Source organism: Rana temporaria, chromosome 3, assembly GCF_905171775.1.
Source record: "Rana temporaria chromosome 3, aRanTem1.1, whole genome shotgun sequence".
Lineage (NCBI taxonomy): Eukaryota > Metazoa > Chordata > Amphibia > Anura > Ranidae > Rana > Rana temporaria.
In genome coordinates, this window is record NC_053491.1 from 283,717,139 (window position 1) to 283,740,668 (window position 23,530).

At 39.9% G+C, this 23,530-nt stretch overlaps 1 protein-coding gene across 1 annotated transcript in view; it reads right to left on the minus strand.

The window, feature by feature from the left end:
• SLC23A1 (solute carrier family 23 member 1) overlaps positions 1–23,530 on the minus strand; it is a 408,950-nt gene that overhangs the window by 21,049 nt on the left and 364,371 nt on the right. The window contains exon 14 of the mRNA XM_040344710.1: positions 3,749–3,844. Coding sequence (XP_040200644.1) covers positions 3,749–3,844 — 96 coding nt within the window. The remainder of the gene's footprint in view (positions 1–3,748; positions 3,845–23,530) is intronic.

Consider the following 23,530-nt stretch of genomic DNA (forward strand, 5'->3'; position numbering starts at 1 on the left):
CCCCACCCGTGTAAACATCTGAACCAGCTCTTTAGCAATACTTTTAGCATTAGCCTTGCGTAGTGGAATGGCTTCTGGGTATCTGGTGGCATAATCGAGGATGACAAGGATGTACTGGTGCCCTCGAGCTGTTTTCTCTAAGGGACCCACTAGGTCCATGCCAATCCTCTCAAACGGAACATCAACTATAGGGAGAGGTATGAGTGGGGCTCTCAACTTCGGTCTGGGAGATGCCAGCTGGCATTCCGGGCAAGAAGCACAATATCTTTTAATCCCCTCATATACCCCAGGCCAAAAGAACCTCCTGAGCACCCGTTCTTGGGTTTTCTCCACCCCTAAATGTCCCCCCAGAAGATGAGAGTGAGAGTAATCCAGGATTTTCCGGGTGTATGATGAAGGCACAACCAGTTGTTCAAGCTCTTGTCCCTCATCGGAGGTCACTCTGTAAAGGAGATCATTTTTAAGGACAAAATAGGGATAGGCCTTTCCCGTTACCCCTTCCACTGGTACCCCATTAACCTCCACAACATTACTCCTGGCTTCCTGCAACAGGGGATCATCTGCCTGATCCCGGCCAAAGCCACTACCCGAAATATCCAGGACATCTGTATCCCCCTCGTCCCCTTCACTGGTAGCCTCTGGGGGGGGTTCCGGTTGACCAACCTCTGCCTCATCTTCTGTCTGTCGTGGGGCCCGCCTTTCCTGGACTGCTCCCCACGCTGATTCAACAGGACTTCCTTGACAGCCCTATTAAATCTTAGCTTGCTCTCCCTGCGTTCCCGTCTCGTTTTACCTCTTTTCGGATTAGAGATATACAAGTCAGGATGAGCAAAGGGAAATACTTCATGGACACCTGTATTTCTCTGCTCCACTTCAGGTTCCCCTTGTTCTCCCATCACAGGGGACTGTAACAGAGCATGGAAATTAGGGAAATTCCTTCCTATTATCAAAGGATATGGTAGACGAGGAACTACCACTGCTACGATCCTTACCAAACTGCCCTGTACTAACACTTCTACGTTGGCAGTAGGATACCGCACAGTACACCCATGAATACACAATACCCCCATGGTTCTATGCTTCTGTATCCAACAAGGTTTTACCAATTTACTGGCTACCAAAGTCAGGGCACTGCCAGAGTCCACCAGGGCCACTGTCTCTGGTTTGTCCAGCAGGACAGGTACTCGGAAGGTATGTCCCCCTTCTACCAAGCCTGCTAAACAAATGAGTCCGCAAAAGTCAGAGGAATCTTCCCCTAGACCACACTGCATGGGCTCAGAAAGATTGGGGCATCTCGCCCTGACATGTCCTTTGGCGCCACACTCAAAACAAGTTATGGAGTTACTCCTAGGGTGGTCCTCTTTCCCAGGGTTTTGACCTCTAAAGTCTGTTTTGGAAAAACGGGCTCCCGATCCGAAGTCTGCTTCCACTCCACTCCTCCGGTCTCCTGTTCTCTGTGTTTTCCCAGTCGTCCTAGAGAGAGATCGGTCCAAATTTTTGGTAGACAGGTACCGCTCTACTTGTGTGACCATACTATCACAGTCCAGGGGATTTCCATGAGTGACCCACTCCCGGAGGCCATTTGGAAGCTCTCTCACGTAACGGTCCAGTACAAGCGCTTCTATAATCTGTGCAGGGGTTTGAGTCTCTGGTTTGAGCCACTTCCGAGCCAGATGAATTAAGTCAAACATCTGGGATCTTGGCGCTTTTCCTTCTTTGAACCTCCAGTTGTAGAAACGCTGGGCCCTCACTGTAGAAGTTACCCCTAAGCGAGCCAGGATCTCTCCTTTCAGTTTGAGATAGTCTGCAGCAGCCACCTCATCCAGATCAAAATAGGCTTTCTGTGCTTCTCCCAGGAGGAAGGGTGCAATGATTCCAGCCCACTGTCCTGGGGGCCAGCCTTCTCGGGTGGCGGTCCGTTCAAACGCCAGTAGGTAAGTCTCCACATCATCATCCGGGGTCATTTTCTGCATACAGCTGCTTGCACGAATTTGGCTTACCCCCCCTGCTGGAGGGTTAGTAGACCCTTGGGTAGTCATCTTATCCAGGGTTGCTTTGAGAACAGCATGGTCTGACTGTTGTGCTTTAGTCAAAGCTTCAATCTGCAAAGTCAGGAGCCTGTTGGTCTCCTGCTGTACTGCAGCTGCTGCAGCTACCTGTCTATTAGTTTCTTGATGCACTGCAGCAACCTGTCTATTAGTTTCTTGTTGCGCTGCAGCGACCTGTCTATTAGTCTCTTGTTGCACTGCAGCTAAGGCAGCGGCCTGTCTATTAGTCTCTTGTTGCACTGCAGCGACCTGTCTATTAGTCTCTTGTTGCGCTGCAGCTAAGGCAGCGGCCTGTCTATTGGTCTCTTGCTGCACAGAGGTAGCTTGTAACAGGGCTTTTACAATATCTTCCATTTCTGGGTCCTGTACCTTTAAGGCCACTGTAACTGTAAAGTGACCGGTACAACAGCGAACATCCCACTGCTGCCACCACTTGTGGCAAAGTCGCTTGGGTTAGTAGAGATAGTGAAACATGCAGCGCAGCAAAGTCACCAAAATAGCAATAAATATGTCTTTATTGCATCAAAATAATAATACAAACAAAAAGGCCTACTCCAGCTTAGGAGGCTAACTAAACAGTAGTGTCCCTCACTACGGGTTACTGGAGCGGCTATTCCGGCCTCCAGTATAAACAAACAAAAATAATAGTTTCAATATAAACAATAAGTTCTGACAGACCTTGTTCCTCAGATACACAGACATACTTCAGTCTGCTCATCCAGCACAGCCTGGATCTCACACTGAGCTCTCCCTCTCCCTAGACTCTATCAGGTGCAGGCTAATTAATAGGGAGAGAGAGGAGGTTTATCTGTTGGGCCAGGCTTAACCCTTTCTAAGACAGGGAAAGCTGACCTTTCCAATCTCACACTGACATACCTGGAATTATGTACTCTGTCACAGTAGGCATGGCCTTTTTGTCCATATAAAATAGTCAGAACCAATATGCTAATTACATATTCCCACTTCTTCAGCTCTCCTTCCATCCATAATGCTCTCCCCATTTATTCTTTATTTTCTGTCTTTTGCTGTCTCCTCCTTTTCTTTACCTCCTTTTTTGTCTGTCCCCTTGAAATGTTCCACATTTTGTCATGTTACAACCAAAAACGTAAATGTATTTTATTGGGATTTTATGTGATAGACCAATACATAGTGGCACATAATTGTGAAGTGGTTTTCAAAATCTTTCACAAATAAATATCAGAAAAATGTGACATGTTTTTGTATTCAACCCCCTTTACAAATGCACACCACACTTTTCAGATTTTTTTTGTATACACATTTGAAAACAATTGATCATTTTCCTTCCACTTCACAATTATATGCCACTATAGCATGAAATCCCAATAAATAAATTTAGGTTTTTGGTTGTAACACGACAAAAAGGGGTATGAATACTTTTTCATGGCACTGTATATGTGATCAACTGAAAACGAGACCTTACTATTTGTAGCATTGTGTTATTACATTGTTCTTTGCCTCTCTTTTTAAAAGAATAATCTTTGAAGTGTATGAGTATCAAATTTCCAAGTTTCCTTTGTGTTGATAATAGATTGTTGTTGTGTTAGCAGCTGGTTATCATTATTTAAGCATATTTATATAAGGCTAGTGCCACTAGTTTACATACTCCTCTTTTTTTAAAGTTTCCAAGGCTGTAGCTTAAAATGCTTGACTTCATTTTATTATGAGTGCTGCTACTGTACCTGGTATGGTATTGTCTAGGAAAAATGCTATACAGCCTCCCACAAACATTTCCGTTGTTAAAAGCACAGTCAATATTTGATCCAGTTCTGGCAAACCTGTGAAATAAATACAGTAGAAAATATTAAAAAGCAGCACATGTAGACATTTGTTAAATTGTGTTGCACTAAAATATGAATAAGGTTAAAGCCCTATTGCGGTGTAAGTCAATGGCCATTTTTGAGGCTAATATTCCATCAGTTAACTTAACGTATTTATTGACCCGTTTATTGTTATATGTATTGGGTTTATTCTACTTTGCTATAAAATACTTACTTTACCTATTATCAGTTGCCTGTGAACTATTATAGAGTGGTAATATACTAACGCATTAAGTAACACAGGTTTACGGTCAACACTGAGATCAAGGGGGCACTCTTTACATCTAGAGGAAAAGAGATTTCACCTCCAAATACGGAAAGGTTTCTTCACAGTAAGAGCTGTGAAAATGTGGAATAGACTCCCTGCAGAGGTGGTTCTGGCCAGCTCAGTACTTTAAGAAAGGCATGGATACTTTCCTAAATGTACATAATATAACTGGTACTGACATTTATAGGTAAAGTTGATCCGGGGAATATCCGATTGCCTCTCAGGGGATCAGGAAGGAATTTTTTCCCCTGATGTAGCAAATTTTATCATGCTTTGCTGTTTTTTTTTTTTTTGCCTTCCTCTGGATCAACTGTTGATATGATATTATTAATATTTTATTTCTAATGCCGCGTACACACGTCGTTTTTTGTGATGAAATAAAACAAAGTTTTTCATCATGAAAAAAAACAACGTTTTTCTAACTTTATCATAAAAAACGACTTTGCCCACACACCATCGTTTTCTGAAAATGCTCTATCAAAGCGTGGTTACGTACAACACGTACGACGGCACTCTGTTCCAATTTAAGCTCCCGTCTCATAACTTGCTTCTGAGCATGCGCAGGTTTAAAACGTTGTTTAAAACTTTGTTTTAGCCCTCACACGATAATTTTTTATGACACAAAAAACGACATTTTGAAAGACAAAAATTTTTTTAGAAGACAAAAAACGATGTGAAGCCCACACACGATCATTTTAAAGGCCTTTTTTAAAAACGTTGTTTTATTTCATCACAAAAAACGACAATGTGTACGCAGCATTATGGTTGAACTTGATGGACTTGTGTCTTTTTTCAACCTGACTAACTATGTAACTATGTAGGTGTGAACTGCCTTCAGTCTATAACCAGATGTGTTCGCTGATTGTTATTGTTTTATTGTTACTTGTTTGATGTAGTTTCTGCCCCTTTTCTGTTCTGTTTTTATCCCGCCAGTGCATCGAGGCACGTCTGTAAGACTGCGCTGTTGTTTTACAAGCATTTTAATAAATAAATAAATAAGTCAGTGGGATGCTCATTATACCAAGTGGATCGTGTGGGGATAGTGCTACCCTTGTATCCCCAAAGTACTCCTTATCCAGTCTTGGACTTTGGGCATGCCACGCACACCCAAAAAAAAAAATCATCTAAATACTTTGGGTGCATGTGTTAGGCCCTACCTTTCCTGCTTATTGTGTCAATTGACACTATCAGAGCATTGACTGCAGTGTAAATAATTGTTTTAGCAATATTATTTTGGTACATTGTGAATTGGAACTGGGTTCCTATTTCCCTCCTTGTAAAACTTTAGTTAATTCTCCCAATTTAAAAAATAAATAAAAATGTCTTCATTAGTTTAGGACAATATATATATTCCTCCCCTTCACCATGTTTTTGCTGCCAATATTTTTTTACCAGTAATATTTTAAATTTTTGTTGCTAAGTTTTATAGTGATGTATTAAAAAACTGATTACAAAACGTGTTTTGTTTTTAATTAGCTTTCACGTGCATTTTAACAAACACAGGACAAATTAACACTAATAATTAGAAAAAAAACACTTTGTTACCTCTTTTGCCTATAGATTGCATAGAAAATAAAATAAAGCCTTGTTTGTACCAAAAAGTAATATATGTTACACAAATGAATAGACCTACATCTGAAATGTAAAAATTGCTCTGGTTAGAATCACCATACACCCTCCCCATTTCCCTGGTCCCCGCTGTACTTGCCTCCAGGGATACAGAGTGTGCACACAGCCAGTCCAGCAGTCTAGGGATTTGAAATCCTCAATCTTCTCCCTCTTCTGGAATGGACCAGAGTGGTTCACTGTTCGGGCACGGAGAAATCAGAATCACTCTGGTCTTTCCTGGAAATGCTGCATAAAGACAGGGCCGGTGCTACTACTAGGCAAACTAGGAAGCCGCCTAGGGCGCACTGCTGCCTAGGGCGCACTGCTGCCTAGGGCGCCCGGCCACTGGTGTTCCTACTTTCTTCTCTCTGCAGCAAGCAACTACGTCACAGCGTCAGCAGGCAGACTGTGTCTGTGTTCTGGCTCCCGAATGAATGGAAGCAAGCAAATATTCATTGATGGGCGATGGTAGGCTGCATTTGATGGGTGCTGGTAGGCTGCATTTGATGGGTGCTGGTAGGCTACATTTGATAGATGCTGGTAGGCTACATTTGATGGACGCTGGTGATGCTGCATTTGATGGGCACTGGTAAAATTGCATTTTAAGGGTGCTGTAGAGATGGGCGCTGGTAGGCTGCATTTGATGGGCGCTGACAGCCCAGCATCCAAGGAGGTAAGTACAGCAGGGACTATGGGTGTGGTGGGGAGGGTTGGTTTTAATTTTTTTCTTCTTAATTTACTGAGCCACAAGTGACAGTTACAGACTGCATATGAAATATTTAATGACACAGAATATAGACTGGGAGCTAACACTGTATCTGAGCCTGAATAATGAAATTTATTAAGGGTCCATTCACACTAGGAACTGTATGTGAATCCCACAGGAACAGTTGCAGTTCTGTGCAGTGTGATTTCAGTCCATTCATTTTGAATGGGCTGAAATCGCACTGCACAAAAAGTAGTGCATGCAATACTTTTGGAATTGCACTGCAGTAGTGCATGGTACATTTGTTGGTGGCGTAAGTAAACATCCCCTCATTATTGGTCACAGTGGAATTGTAATAGTCTCCCCACCTACCCACCCCCAGCATTGCTACAAGTGAGATTTAATAAACATCCCCTAGCATTGTTGTCAGTGGGCTTCAATGAACGATTAGTATAAATCCACTAAACATCGCCATGCTCATACATTACACATCTTTAAGAAGGAAATGGTCCCTTTGCACCATATACAGTGCCTTGAAAAAGTATTCATACCCCTTGAAATTTGACATTTTGTTATGTTACAATCAAAAACCTAATGTATTTTATGTGATAGACCAACAGAAAGTGGCACATAATTGTGAAGTGGAAGGAAAATTATCAATGGTTTTCAAATCTTTTTACAAAACCATATCTGAAAAGTGTGGCATGCATTTGTATTCAGCCCCCTGAGTCAATACTTTGTAGAACTACCTTTTGCTGCAATTACAGCTGCAAGTCCTTTTGGGGATGTCTCTACCAGCTTTGCACATCTAGGAGAGTGACATTTTTCCCCATTCTTCTTTGCAAAAATAGCTCAAGCTCTGTCAGATTGAATGGAGAACGTCTGTGAACAGCAATTTTTAATTCTTGCCACAGAACCTCAATTGGATTTAGGACTGGTCTTTGACTGGGCAAATTCTAACACATGAATATGCTTTTATCCAAGCCATTCCATTGTAACTCTGGCTGTATGTTTAGGGTCGTTGTCCTGCTGGAAGGTAAACCTCCGCCCCAGTCTTAAATCTTTTGCAGGCTCTAACAAGGTTTCTTCTAAGATTGCCCTGTATTTTGCTCCATCCATCTTCTCATCAACTCTGACCAGCTAAGCTGGTCCAGCTTCCCTGTCCCTGCTGAAGAAAAGCATCCCCACAACATGATGTTGCCACCACCACACGGTGGGGATGGTGTGTATAGGGTGATATGCAGTGTTAATTTTCCACCACACATACATATTGCTTTTAGGCCAAAATTTCCAGTTTTGGTCTCATCTGACCAGAGCACCTTCTTCCACATGTTTGCGGTGTCCCTCAAATGGCTTCTCGCAAACTGACTTCTTATGGCTTTGTTTCAACAATAGCTTTCTTCTTGCCACTCTTCCATAAAGGCCAGATTTGTGTGCATGACTATTAGTTGTCCTGTGGACAGATTCTCTCACCTGAGCTGTACATCTCTGCAGCCCCTTTCTGAGTTACCATCGGCTTCTTGGCTGCTTCTCTGATTAATGCTCCCCTTGCCAAGGCCTGTCAGTTTAAGTGGATGGCCATGTCTTGGTAGGTTTGCAGTTTTGGATGATGGATTGAACATTGCTCCGTGAGATGTTCAAAGCTTGGAATATGTTTTCATAACCTAACCCTGCTTTAAACTTATCCACAACTTTATCCTTGACCTGTCTGGTGTGTTCCTTGTTCTTCATAATGCTGTTTGTTCACTATGATTCTCTAAAAAACCTCCGAGGGCTTCACAGAACAGCTGTATTTAAAAAGAGGTTAAACTTAGGTTAAATTACACATAGGTGGACTGTATTTATTAATTAGGTGACTTCTGAAGGCAATTGGTTCCACTAGATCTTAGTTAGGGGTATCAGAGTAAAGGGGGCTGAATACAAATGCACGTCACACTTTTCTGATATTTATTTGTACAAGATTTTGAAAACGATTTATCAATTATGTGCCACTATGTGTTGGTCTATCACATAAAATCCCAATAAAATAAATTTACGTTTTTGGTTGTTACATGACAAAATGTGGAAAATTTCAAGGGGTGTGAATACTTTTTCAATGCACAGTAAGGTCAAAAAAGTACGAGGAAATACATGAAGTATTGCCTTGAGGAAGTCGGTGAATATACGGACTAAATTAGTTGGTCGGAGAAGCCATACCACACTCCAGGATGACTGGTCTAATTGCATCACTCTGTTCTGGTCTGCTTGGTGTGTAATGCTCTCTGTTCCTTCGGACAATGAAACCGAGTATTAGTGCAGGATTACTGCATTAGTGCAGGTACATACCTTGAAAGCAGGGTGTCAGGCTGAGCATCACTGCTCAAAGTTCTGAGTGTCGTAATTAAGGACAACCTTTTACAAGCTGTTGCCTGAGAGACACTCTGGGTTACTCACTTTTTTCTCCTGTGCATTTATACTGCTAGAACCTATGGTTTGATGCTGCATGCTTTAAGGTTCCCTATCAGGGAATCAGGCTTTCAAAAGTTCCTAGGTAAGGTTATTTAACCCTTAGGAAGCAACAATACAGTAGGATAGGATTACCAAGACTACCACAACGTTTTATGATGTTGCTGTGCATGATGACTTCATCGAGTGCATGTGCAGTATGACGTGGGGGCACCAAATTTGACCCCATTTTGTAAATAAAAAGCCACCCAGTCACAATGCACTCAGCAGGGGCTCCATTAGGTACTGTACTTGGGGAACACTACATGTGACTTTGGAAGGCAGAACCACATATATGGAGGCTACCCTTTGGATTTTTGGGATCTTTATTCCATCTTTTTAGTTTACCAAAGGTTTATTTATAATCCTCCTTTCTTTATTTCTTTTTTTCTTTGCTTTGACTTTATTTAGTGTATTTAGGGGTTTACATTGGGGCCACCCTCTGGGGGGGATTGATGCAGGATATATTTTGGTATTTGTAAACTTATGCATGCAGCACGTTGTTATTATAGCAGATGGTTTCCTTGTATAATATGATTTAATGCTTCGTGGCCCTTTTAGGGGAATATTCATAGTATATAGTTGGGCGAACAGTCGCTTGTTCAGCGAACACCCAAATTTACAGAGCTCTCGGCAGGATGTTTGCCTGCTGGGTGCCCCCAATCAGGACACGGTGAATAGCTGTTGTTAAGGAGCGGGGCCAGAAAGTCAGCCTCTGCGCCCTTAACAACTGTTTAGTCAGCAGCTGATTGTTTCGGGAATCGGCTGCCTTACGGAAAACGCAAGCCGACTTGTCGACTCGGTACTAATGCCTCATGTGTTGGCATTGCCCTCCTATACTAAAGACACCTTGGCCTTCCTTAGGCAAATCGATGGCATGGTGATCCCTCCCAACTCCCTCCTCGTGACTTTGGATGTGGAGGCACTTTACTCCAGCATCCCTCATGAGGGGGGAGTTGGGATGGCACGTAAATTTCTGATGGAAGAAGACCATCACCATTGGCCCTACAATGAATTCATTATTCACCTGCTGGGATTCATCCTCACTCATAACTGGTTCAGCTTCAACCTCTCCCACTACCTCCAGATACAAGGCGTGGCTATGGGCACCTGCTGTGCCCCGGCCTACGCGAACTTGTATCTGGGGGGGTGGGAGAGGGAGCTTTTCTCTAACGACAGCATGTCACAATACACCGATCGCACCCTTTGTTGGATGCGATATATTGATGACGTCTTTTTTGTATGGACAGACACAAGAGAAAGGTTGGACGAATTTGTCCTAAGGCTGAACTCAAATACTTTCAACTTAAAATTTACCTTTGAATGCAATAACAAGAAAACCAATTTCCTTGATGTAACTGTATTTCGAAATGAGGATGACTCCCTAGCGGCTGATTTATACCGCAAAAAAACTGCGGGGAACACATTGCTACATGCATCCAGTTCACATTCTCCAGCTCTAATTCGTAGCATACCTTATGCACAATATATCCGCTTAAGACGTAATTGCACCTTGCCATCAGACTTTCAAATCCAATCTAAATTACTCCAGACTCGTTTACTGGCCCGAGGCTATAGCAAGAAATTGCTGTGTCAAGCGTATAACAAAGCAAATAATCAAACCAGAAATGACCTGTTATTTTCAAACAAAACTAAAGCACCCAACACCACAGTGAAACTTATCACTAAATTCTGTTCCCAACATGAGAATATTAAATCTATTCTAGAAACTCATTGGCACCTGCTACGAGAGGATGTCACCTTAATGAAATATGTGGGTCTCCACCCACAGATAATATTCAGACGAGCTTCGTCTCTCCGGGACAAACTAGTCAAGAGCTATTATACCAGACCAACTATAGACCTCCTACCTCCCCCTTTGGGGACCTCTCGCTGTGGTGCTTGCTCCTTTTGTAAATGGATAGCACCGTGTAAAATTATCAAACTCCCGAATGGTGAAAGCTTTACACCCAAATTCTCTGCTAATTGCCGCACACAGGGCTTAGTATACTTGATGACATGTAAGTGTGGGGTATTTTATGTGGGGAAGACAGTTAGGCAATTTCGCCAAAGGATCAACGACCATGTATACTATTCAGGGAATGGTAAAATGCTGACCCCTGTTAGTAGACACCTTGACCTATACCATCGTTTCGATACATCCTGTATCAAGTTTACCGCCCTGGCAGTCATTCCCCAAAACCCAAGAGGAGGTGAATGGGATAGATTTGTTCTTCAAAGGGAGACAATCTGGGTTGAGAGGCTCAATGCCACTCAACCCCCTGGATTGAACGAAACACAATCATATAAACCCTTCCTGTAGTTTTGTCTGGGCAACCCCCCCCCCCCCTTTTTTCCCCCCCAGGGAAAAACATTCCCTGCTCCTTTTCCCTTCAACACTCCTTTTCCCCCCCCTTTTCCCCTCCTTTTGTTCTTCTCCCTTTCTCTTTTCTTCGGTTTGCCCTGCTACTTTCTAGCCATTGATACCCGAGTCCGTGTCTATGTCACTACTTATTAATATTATCATATCACTATAGATACTCACTACTCCAGGTGACAAATGAGTATCTTCCTAATTTTGTAACTAATACACTCACCATAATGAAAAAATTATTATTTTCTCCTTATTAATTTTTGGTCATCATTGATATGACCATCTTATCTATTTAGTTGCGTCAATCACTTTTATGTGTTTCAGCTATACATTAAGCCTTATACAAGGCATAATGGGCTTTTTTGGTATGCACCTTTTTGAATTTTAACCAATTTGATTTAATCAATCAATCTTTCACCGGTTTTTTTCTGTTTGGCATAGGACTCAAATTCATGGCCGGGTCGGATATTTCCCGGCTTCCAAACATATTGTATTTGTATATGAACAATCTGTCCCAATCCTACTCCTCCAACCACCTCTACGGAACTCAAGTTGGGAGCTCTTTGCCTCCTACCCTTTGTTGGCTAATTTTGATTTACAGTAATGAATTCATATGATTGTGAATTGCGATTAGCCCCAACCTGATAACAAACAATATATACATGTTCATACAAACATATATCCTCAATACAGGATACATCATGGTAAATAGCTAATGAATATTCAATTCTGGCAAAAGAACAAACTGCATATTATATTATATAGAAACTTAATAAAATCATTTTTTAGTTTTGAAGTATGAGAAACGTTTTAACTCTTCCTTAATCTTTTTCGATTTAGATGAAGATTCCAATTCTTTATTCAGCGCACCATCCCTGGTAACCAGGGGCGATGTGCTCTGTTCATCTGTGGTAAAGTATCTGTCATGTTGGTGCGGTGCAGCACTGGGCTGCGATATGGTTCCTTATAACCCCATTTCCTATCTGAGTTATGACCACTTTACTAAATCTGCTGTCACTGTCTCTTTTTCTTTTTTCTTTCCCTTTTTCTCCCCCTTCCTCTAATAACTTCCATATGGATCTACTGAGCCGCCGTGAACTGTCATCTATCCCTTGCCCTCCTTACTCCCCCTCCCCTTTCCCTGTCAAGTTTTTCCATTGGCCAGCACAGGTGATGTATCCGCCCTATTGGGCGGTCTTCATGCCGACCCAACAGTGTATTATGCGTGACGCTGCTCAAGAATGTCATCGCAGCCCACGTGGGGGACGATCATGTGATACAGCGTTGTCTGCACTGTGTATGGCACCACATTGTGCCTCTGCTTCGCTCTCCTAGCTCCCCTATTGGGCGCTGTCCCTGCTATGCCCGCCCCCTATATCCAATCACCTCTCACTACATTGCGTCCGACGCCGGGTCACGTGATGGACGTTCGGATATGACGTCATCACCGACGCGACGGACTTCGCTGTTCCAGCTGACACAGCTTCTGATAATCAGGTAGGGTACTATAAATCTGCCAAATTGTAACATATAGATGTATCAGCGTCATCGTATTACTGGGGACACACGTGGATTTGGGTGCGGTCTAGGCTACAGGTATACAGATTATCACTCTATTATATGGGTCTCAATATAGGGCCTTAAATGCCATCAATGACTTTTGTCATTTATATTGTAGACTTATTCTTTCATATATTTGTTCTAATTTTAGGATTCTGTTTTGGCAGCATCATATAATATCCTCTGGCACTTTTACCTAGGATCCAAAGACTGCCTTATTGGATGTCTTCATCTACCCTATTTAGCCTAGTACATTGAGCACTCAAATACCGCACGTGCAGATCCCCATATCCGATTTTAAGTGCTTACCAGCACCTGACTGCTTGATCACCCTCTTTTATATTTCTTTATGTGTTTTTTGGTGAGTAAACATACAGATACATTAGATCAAACAATACAAATTCCCCCTCAAAAAATCCCCCCCTCTTCCCTCCCCCCCCCCCCCCCTCTCATTTTTGTCATATGAAAGTACCATACTAATACCTGTCTAACTCAAAAAATTTAACTCCATATTGTCTACAGATATTATCCCCACGTTAGGCTGGTTTGACAGACTCTGTCCGCTCAGCCACTGTGGGGTTAGGACACCACTGTCGCTTGTTTACCCCCAATGCGACTTACTTTGTAAGTTATTCATGTCTTTTATATACCAATCTTAATTATTTCCCTTTCCCCTTTCCTTCTCACCTCCCTACCCCGTTCCCCCCCCCGTTTTTTCCCCCCCCCTTTTCCCCCCCCCCCTTTTTTTCCCAGTTCCCTCCCCCTTTATTCCTTTATTCCTCATTTCTGCACTCCCTCTTTTTTCCCCCCCTCTTCCCCCTTCCCTCATCTTCACCCCCTCACACTCTTCCCCCCCCCCCCCCCTTTGTTTCCTTTCTTTCGTCCTTCTTTTTCTCCATCCCTTTCATGTCCCCCCCCCTCCCCCCCTCCCTCATTTTTTCTTTCTCTCATTTTCCTTCTCTCTTCTTTTTTCCTTTTCACTTTATTCTTTTCTCTCTTGGCGTCCAACTCCTGTGATGCCTTTTCCGTCTATCTATCTCGATGGGTCTTGGTGACACGCTACCCCTCTGCTCTACCGCACCGGCATTGGCAAATGCAAATATTTTACATTTTTGTGTGTCTATATATTGTTTTTCTCTATATAATTTGTTATGCTTGTTAATTAATTTTTATGTATTTTTTACAACAATGTATGCATACTTGTGAACTTAACTGTTTCCCTGTATATATGTCTTAATAGATGCAATATCTTATGCTCCTGAGGAAGCGCTAACGCGCGTAACATGTAGAGCAAGGCCTCCATCAAACCTCCGGAAATACCACATGGGATACACAACTTTACATTATACTTGTAACTGTGCTTGTTAGATAAGCTTGTATATAATAAGATTGTATATCGTTGTCACCACCCTTGTGGTATTAATCACTGACCTAAATTTGTTTTTTACGTCTGTTTGATTTTATGATATTTCATATTCAATAAATTTCTAGTTTTCTATACCAAATTGTACTATGTGCCCTTAAAGCCCAATTAATAGTTCTTCATCCAAATTCTCGATATATCGGGGCGTTGGCACACTTTATACAAGTGCATTCGCGCTATCACCACGCGATATATGCACACTAAAATAGGCTTTTTCCTTTTTGCAAAAGCAGCTGTTAGTGGGCTTTCCCGCTGACAGCTGAATGTAAAAAAAAAACATTGCTGGCAATAGAAAAAAGTGAAAAAGAAAAACGGCATGGGGCTTAATAATAAGAATTTTCGTATAGAATGAAATCGAATTTGAATAAAAAAGATTAGAATAGAAAAGAATAGCATACAAAAACAATAAAACAGAACAGAAAAAAATATGTAATATATATATATATATATATATATATATATATATATATATATATATATATATATATATATATATATATATATATATATATATATATGTGTGTGTGTGTATATATTTCGTATAGAATGAATTCAAATTTGAATACAAAAGATATTAGAATAGAAAATAATAAACTAGAAAAACTTATATTATATTTCATTCTACACGGTTCTATTGTTTTTTTTCTAGTTTTATTCTTTTTTAATATTTTCTATTCTATTCTGATCTTTTCTAATTCAAAATCATTCTATACGAAATTAGAATTTCGGAAAATGGTTACATATATAAATATTAGGGTTATCCCTAAACCTAATTAAAAAAAATGATATATATAACCATTTTCCGAAATTCAAATTTCGTATAGAATGAATTTGAATAGAAAAGATTATTATATTATATTTTATTCTATTCTGTTCTATTGTTTTTCTAGTTTATTCTTTTCTACTCTATTCTAATCTTTTTTTATTCAAATTCATTGTATACAAAATTCCAATTTCAGAAGATGGTTTTATATATATTTTATATATTTTTTCTGTTCTGTTCCATTGTTTTTCTATTATTATTCTATTCTAATCTTTTCTATCCAAATTCATTCTATATGAAATTCGAATTTTGGAAGATGTTAGAATAAATATAATATATATATTTTCTAGGGCTGTGGAAATTAAAGATTAATTCCTCGATTACTCATTAATTTTTTTGATCGATCAAAATTCTTTTGATCGGTACTAGTTGTGCAACGGATCGTAAATGATCCGTGACCCGAACGGGTCACCATATGCGGATCGGCACACCACATGATCCGCGGAGCTCCTACTGCCTTGGCCATAGGAAAGGCTGCGGCTTCGGCCTAGCTCCAGGAGCGGCGGCTATTTTGCTCCACCCGGCGGCGGCCTAGCTGAGCCTAAAGCGGCGCGCTGAGGTCATCACCCGGCCTCAACTGCTAGTGTTTGGTCTGCTTCTCTGTTAAGACTAAGCAAGCACTAATGTCCCTATACAGTGGGGGAGATGTGGACCATATTACAGTGGGAATATGTCTGTGGATTACAGTTGGGAGATGTCTGTGGATTACGGTGGGGAGATGTCTGTGGATATTACAGTGGGGGAGATTCTGGATATTACAGTGGGGGAGGTGTCTGTGGATATTACAGTGGGGGAGATGTCTGTGGATATTACAGTGGGGGAGATGTCTGTGGATATTACAGTGGGGAAGATGTCTGTGGATATTACAGTGGGGGAGATGTCTGTGGATATTACAGTGGGGAGATGTCTGTGGATATTACAGTGGGGGAAATTGTGGATATTACAGTGGGGGAGATGTCTGTGGATATTACAGTGGGGAAGATGTCTGTGGATATTACAGTGGGGGAGATGTCTGTGGATATTACAGTGGGGAATATATATGGTGGTGATCCAAAAAAATTTATGTGCGTTATAATTAATTGATTAAAAAAAATCGATTAATCGAACACAAAAATTGTAATCAGTAACAGCCCTAATATTTTCTAACATCTTCCAAAATTTCATATAGAATGAATTTGAATTTGAATACAGAAGATTAGAATAGAAAAGAATAAACTAGAAAAACATATTGTCATGGATATGCAGTAATGTTTGTCTGTCAGCTTACCTCCTCCATGTGTTCACCTTAGAGGCCTGCCACTCTCACCTAGCTGCTTAAGTAATCTCTCCTCTAGCATGACTCCACCTCAGGCCCTGTCAGGGAACTCTATATTAACCTGTGCACTGCAAGCCAGTCGTGCTGATCAACAGTGTTTGTTAAGCTATTGTGTGTTTGAGTTCCTGCTTTCTGTGTGCTATGTCTGTCTCTGGTTTACCAATCTTGGCTTGTTCTCGACTATCCCCGTCTGCTTGTGACTTTGACCTTTTGGTGTGTCCTTTGTTTATCCTTGTCTGTTAGTCGCCCTGACCTTTGGTGTGTCCTTTGTTTATCTTGTCTGCTAGTCGCCCCGACCTTTGGCTTATCCCCTCACTATCTCTTGTATCCTGAGCTGCTGCTTCCCCTCTATCCTCTATAGCCTACTGTGAGTGTAAGCTGGGGGCCACGACCTGGATCCAGTTCATCCTCACCACTAGAGGCTCTGGTGAACACCTGCTGGATCTTATACTCTGCGCCCTGGGGAATCTTAGGCTCTAGCTCCCTGTGGCAACCCTGTTAGTGCTCCAGTGTTCCCTCCGCAGCAGTCAGCCGTAGGTTCCACTACCTTAACGGTGCACTCCTGACCCCAACAGTGTGCATCTGTTACCTTACCGCAGGTGACCTGACACATATATTATATGTTATTCTATTCTGTTCTATTGTTTTTCTATTCTATTATTTTCTATATATAGATATAGATATATAGATATAGATAGATATATAGATATATATTTTTTTTCTGTTCTATTGTTTTTTTATGCTATTCTTTTCAATTATTTTACATTCCATTCTAATCTTTTCTATTCCATATATATAACATCTTCCAATGTTATAGAATGAATAGAACCGCATCGAAAAAACTATATATATATATATATATATATATATATATATATATATATATATATATATATATATATATATACATTTTTTTTTTTCCTATGCGGTTCAATTGTTTTTCTATGCTATTCTTTTCAATTTTCTTCTAATCTTTTCTATTCGAATGCAGATTCATTCTATACGAAATTCAAATTTCTTATAGAATTATTTTAAATTTGAATATGAAAGATTAGGATAGAAAATAGTACAAAAGAATTGCATAGGAAAACAATAGAACCGAATAGAATAGAATAAAATATAATATATATATTATATTTTTTCTATTCCGTTCTATTGTTTTTCTATGCTATTCTTTTATTTATTTTTTTCTATTCTAATCTTTTCTATTCAAATTTTAGAAATTTCTGAAATTCTAATTTCGTATAGAATGAATTTGAATTAGAATAGAAAAGAAAAAAATAGAATAAAATATAATATATATCATATTTTATTCTGTTCTATTGTTTTTCTAGTCTATTTTTTTTCTATTTTTGTTCTGTCCTTAGATACAGGTCCAGTTGTTTGTATGTTATTAGTTGACATTGCATTCTTTTTACCTGTCTTATAATTCATGTACTTTACATTGTGTGGCAACTGCACCATCTACTTACCAGTTCATGAATTACATTTAGTCTTGTTTCTCAGTGTATTATGGGAGCCCCGGTGTATTCTGGGAACTTCCTGCTTCTTCTCAATCCTGTCTTATACAGTATGCAGTCACCATCTTGTCTCAGGAGCCTAAACATTATCCCTCGGTTCCTACTTCATCATCCGCTATTGAGCCTGTTTTCAAGCATAGTCGGTAAGAGCACTATCTTGTGACATTTATCTAGCTTATATGTGTTACTTGTTTTTCATAGCTAGTTGCAATCAGTTGTATTACCCCATGTGCCACATGCATAGCAGATAATTCTGTGTCTTAGGCCATGTACTATAGATATGTTCTAAATGCTACTGTTTTATTCTGTAGTTTCACCGCTTTCCTGTCATTCTACTATCAATAAACGAGGAAGTTAAACCAGTACAATTTCTTCTCTTCTTGAATACGGGATCGGTTTAGCTACATGTCAGATTACACACCGTGCTAACGTGTATGAGTACAGTATAATTTTATTCTAATTCATTCTATACGAAATTCGAATTTCAGAAAATGGTTTTATATATATATATATATATATATATATATATTTTTTTTTTATGCTATTCTTTTCTAGTATTTTCGATTCTATTCTAATCAAATTCGGTTTCATTCTATAAAAATTTTGAATTTCGGAAAATGGTTATATATAGTTTAGTTTAAATGCGGTAGAATTATTGTGAATTTGATAGTTTTTTTCAAATTCGGTAGTTTTTTTTCGAATACAAAATTAAATGAATCTCGAAAACGAATGCAACAAATTTAACTAAACAAATTTAGTTAAATAACGAATCGAAACAAAACAAATTTTTTCATCCTGCACATGTCTAGTTTAATGCTTTTTCTGGGATCTTCTCGAGGGGTAACGATCTCTGCCGCCTATATATTCTTTTCTTCTTGCCTCCTTGTCTGTTTTTTTTATTTTTTTATATGTTTTTACATTTGTTTCTTTTTCTTGTTGACATGCTCTGGCTTTCTGTTTAAATGCTGTGGCTGTCCTTGTCGGATGTCTGACACATCTCTGTCACCAGAATCACTTGATAAATCAGCAGCAGACATTGCTAGGGTTTCATCTGTGTCTAAAAAGCTGACTTTTTTTTTTAACAGCGCCATCCGGGCCAGTTGTTTTTCTTTTTGTTTTTTTTTATTAGGCATGCTAAAATGTTGGGGTTTTCTCCACACCTAAACTGAATTGGATTCATAATACAAAAATCTATAGCCCTTCCTAAGACTAAGCACTCATGCAATAAGTGAGCCCCAGGGAAACTACACTTTCAGAAGGTAGGACTACAATACACCTCCCTCCTGAAGAAAATACCTGTGACGTTTGGACCTGCTACCTTCAACTGTTAGCTGACAGATAAAACATAAAAAGCACAATATATAATATATTACAATATGATATATTAAGCAGCGCTCCAAAGAGTCAAAAATACTCAAAACAGTGTATGAAATATAAAGTATGTTAATAAAATAGTCCATAAGAGTACATAGGATAGTCCGTGATCAAAGCATAGGGTAGATCTCAGCTATTTGAAGCCAATTCTTTCCAACTGCCACCAACACCACCACTCGTGAGAGGGGGATATGTGGCCACCCCTTGTTGAAATAACTCTTACCAGACAAATCTGGAATATGGGCCTTGAATGATCAAAAGATGGAATTCACGTCTCTAGCGCATTAAAGATAAGATCACTTCAAGCTGGTACTCACATGTAGGGAAAGAAATAATAGCCACAATAGTATAATACCGTTTAACTATTTATTATTAAAACACCAATCCCCTAATAGAATCACACTTACAATATAATACATGTAAAAAAGCAATACATCACATATAGTCATCAACCACGTCCTGGGATCATGAGCTATCAGAGCAGTGTCACCTATCTGCAGCTATTCGGAAGTCCCGGCACATTAGCGCACGCTAGTGACGATCAACGTGGTGACGTCACTTGACCGGCAGTTGTTCTATCCAACACAGACGCGTTTCGTCATTCATTCGACATCATCTGTGGGTGTGGATAGACGACGCTACATGCCATGTTTATATGCAGCTCAGCTCGTGGCTGATTAATCAAATAAGAGGCAAGTTAGATGGACATCCGCCCTGGTAACTCCTTCTTAATTAACATATAGCTAGATGACGGCATAAACACGCGTTCGTAGCCCGAGTTTTCCTGTTTACTTGCAGTGTGTGTGACCCATATTTTCCGGCATATAAGACGATCTTTTATACTTAAAAATATCCCCCAAAAATCGGGGGTCGTCTTATACACCGGTATTATATACTGTATGCAGAGTCAGACTGCGGGCATCCATTGTTCAAAAGCCATACACCATAGTTTCCTACAGACTATGTTAATATACACCCCTTTGGGTTATTTTTTACCAAAGAAATGTATCAGTACACATTTTGGCCTAAATTTTTGAAGAACAATTATTTATTTACAAAATTTTATAAAAGAAATAAAGAAAAACAATTTTTGTTTCCCAATTTTTTTGTTTTCGTTTATTTAGCAAAAAAATTAAAAACCCAGCTGTGATTAAATACCACCAAAAGAAAGCACTATTTGTGTGAAAAAACATGAAATTAAAAAAATGGTACAGTGTTATATGTCATTGGCTCCTGCTGCTGCCCAAGACAGTCCTTGTGTGATGAAGATGAGAGGAGAGACAAGATCCAGCCATGTACAACGCTGGATAAATTGATGACTCGGGTAAGTATTTATGGAGGGAGGACAGCAAGATGTAAAACATTTTCTCAATTAATGCAGGGAAAGCATTAAGGTAAAAAACATTCTGGCTTTAAACCATTTTAATTATTGCTGCTAGTATTATTATTTTCTGGGCATCGCTGCAATTTCAGATTTATAGTCTTGCACTTTATGATTGATAATATTGCAATCTTGTTAATCTCTTGGCTCACACATGATCAGGAGCCCATCCTGCTGGCTCTTGATCAGAATCCTTGACCATGAGCAGTCGGTGATCGCTCAGTCAGTGTGCTGGGAGAGGTCTATGAGTATGCTCTCAAAATACTCAATTATTTTCGTAGCGTGGGTTGTCAGCATTCAAGGCAAGTGAGTGTGAAAATATTGCGCAAACTAAAATATAATGTAAGTGGGCAGCCAACACACAAAATGTATTTGTGAAGATAATGTAAAAAATAAAGTGTAGCGCCAATATAACTCAATTCCGCTAGGAATTACCCAAACAGAATAGGACACTTCTAAAACCAGGAGTGAACAATGTGTGTTCCCCACGTGATGTGGTGGAATAGATAGATAGATAATATCACAATTGTGAATATTGATCACAAACTCAAACGAGTGAAGAAAAATATATATAAATGGGTGTATGTGCCCATATAAATTGGAAATATCAAAATGCAAAGTAAGTGAATCAAACTTAACCAAACACCAAAATCTTCATATATCCAATTAGTGTCAGTGCAGGTCCCTGAGGATCAATTCAGCTACTGCATTAATTTAGTATCAATATGAATGCTGTTGATGGCCAAGGGGAGGTATCAGTTCTCCCAATATTCGGCAATTAACATATGAACTAAACACCAACCATGAACTTAAAAAGTTTTGGAAAAGAAAAACCCCAACAGTCCTTTGGGATGGTTTAAATGAGAACAAAAGATGTATAGTCCATCTCCTTGATAGTATTATTATACAAGTATGTAATCTTTCCACTTGTATGGACTTGATGAGATATAGATCTTCAGCAACACATTCCAATCAACTTTGAAGGGATAATAAATGGGTACTCTTACCAGATTCCAATGACCCACTACTCATCATACGATGGGTGGGTCTCCAGTGCTCATACGGGCCGATTGCCCTCTCTGGTATCCCTTGCGGAAGTATCCTCCCAAGACTCTTCAAAGCCTGTATGATATCAGGATGTTTGCTAGTAGAAGAATTATACTCACAGTCCGGGGGGGTTCAGATGTCTCCAAAAAATGGTTGGTAAGCGTAATGGTGCCAATAATTGATCACACCAGAGTATGTGACAAAAAAAGAAGAAAGAAAAAAGAGCTCCTCATAGTGTTAAAAATTTCTGGTTTTAATAAAAACATCAAACTAGTGTCACTACAAAGATCAACACTCCGGATAAAATTCTCAATAAAATTCAATAATAAAATCCAAAAAAACGGTCCAAACGAAAAAACATGCAGCAAATATAAACTTCAATGCCCTGTGAATAGGCAGAAGGAATCCACAGAATGTTTGCAGATGATGGCGGTATGACCTGACAAGTAGAGTTGAGCGGACACCTGGATGTTCGGGTTCGACGGGTTCGGCCAAACTTCGAAAAAAAGTCCGGGTTCGGGACCCGAACTTGACCCCGAACCCCATTGACCCGAATTTTTGAGTACTAAAATGTCTCTATAAAACGAATGGAAAGGGCTAGAGGGCTGCAAATGACAGCACAATGTTGGTAAGAGCATGGCAAGTACTCTGCAAATAAATGTGGATAGGAAAATAACTTAAAATAACACAAAAAAAATAATAATAATCTTGACCTAGGAGGACGAGGTCCATATGGAGTAGGAGGTTGAGGTGGTGGTGGATGTGGCGGTGTAGGTGAAAGCGGCGGTGGAGGAGGACGAGGTAGCCAACACAGGTTTTTGGATATGAAGGAAACACTGCAAAATATATGTATTTTTGCCCTAAATGGGTGTTTTTTGAATAGAACAATAAGAGAGCACTAGCTAAAGTGTTTATCTCACACCTACAGATATGGAGGAAACACTGCAAACACTGGAGGAAACACTGCAAAATATATATTTTCGCCCTAAATGGGTGTTTTTTGAATAGAACAATAAGAGAGCACTAGCTAAAGTGTTTATCTCACACGTACAGATATGCAGGAAACACTGCAAACACTGGAGGAAACACTGCAAAATATATTTTTTTGGCCTAAATTTTTTTTTTGAATAGCACAATAGAAGAACACTAGCTAAAGTGTTTATCTCACACCTACAGATATGGAGGAAACACTGCAAACACTGGAGGAAACACTGCAAAATATATATTTTTGCCCTAAATGGGTGTTTTTTGAATAGAACAATAGAAGAACACTAGCTAAAGTGTGTATCTCACACGTACAGATATGGAGGAAACACTGCAAAAATGTTTTTTGCCCTAAATGGATGTTTTTTGAATAGCACAATAGAAGAAAAGTATCTAAAGGGTGTATCTCACAGTAACATATGCAGTGCTGGTGTAATATGATTTCTGAAGCAGGACTGACTCCTATATATTTCTCTCCCTATAAGCACAATCAGGAACCTTTCCCTAAAGTATCTAATGCAGAGTATCTCACAGGAACATATGCAGTGCTGGTGTAATTTGATTTCTGAAGCAGGACAGTCTGACTCTATCTAATTCTCTCCCTCAGAGCAGCAGCAGCAGCAGCCTTTCCCTACCCTATCTAAAGCAGAGTGACAAGCTGTGCTATGTGCCTCTAGCTTATATAGAGGCTGGGTCACATGCTGCACTGGCCAATCACAGCCATGCCATTAGTAGGCATGGCTGTGATGGCTTCTAGGTCACACAAGTAAAACAAAT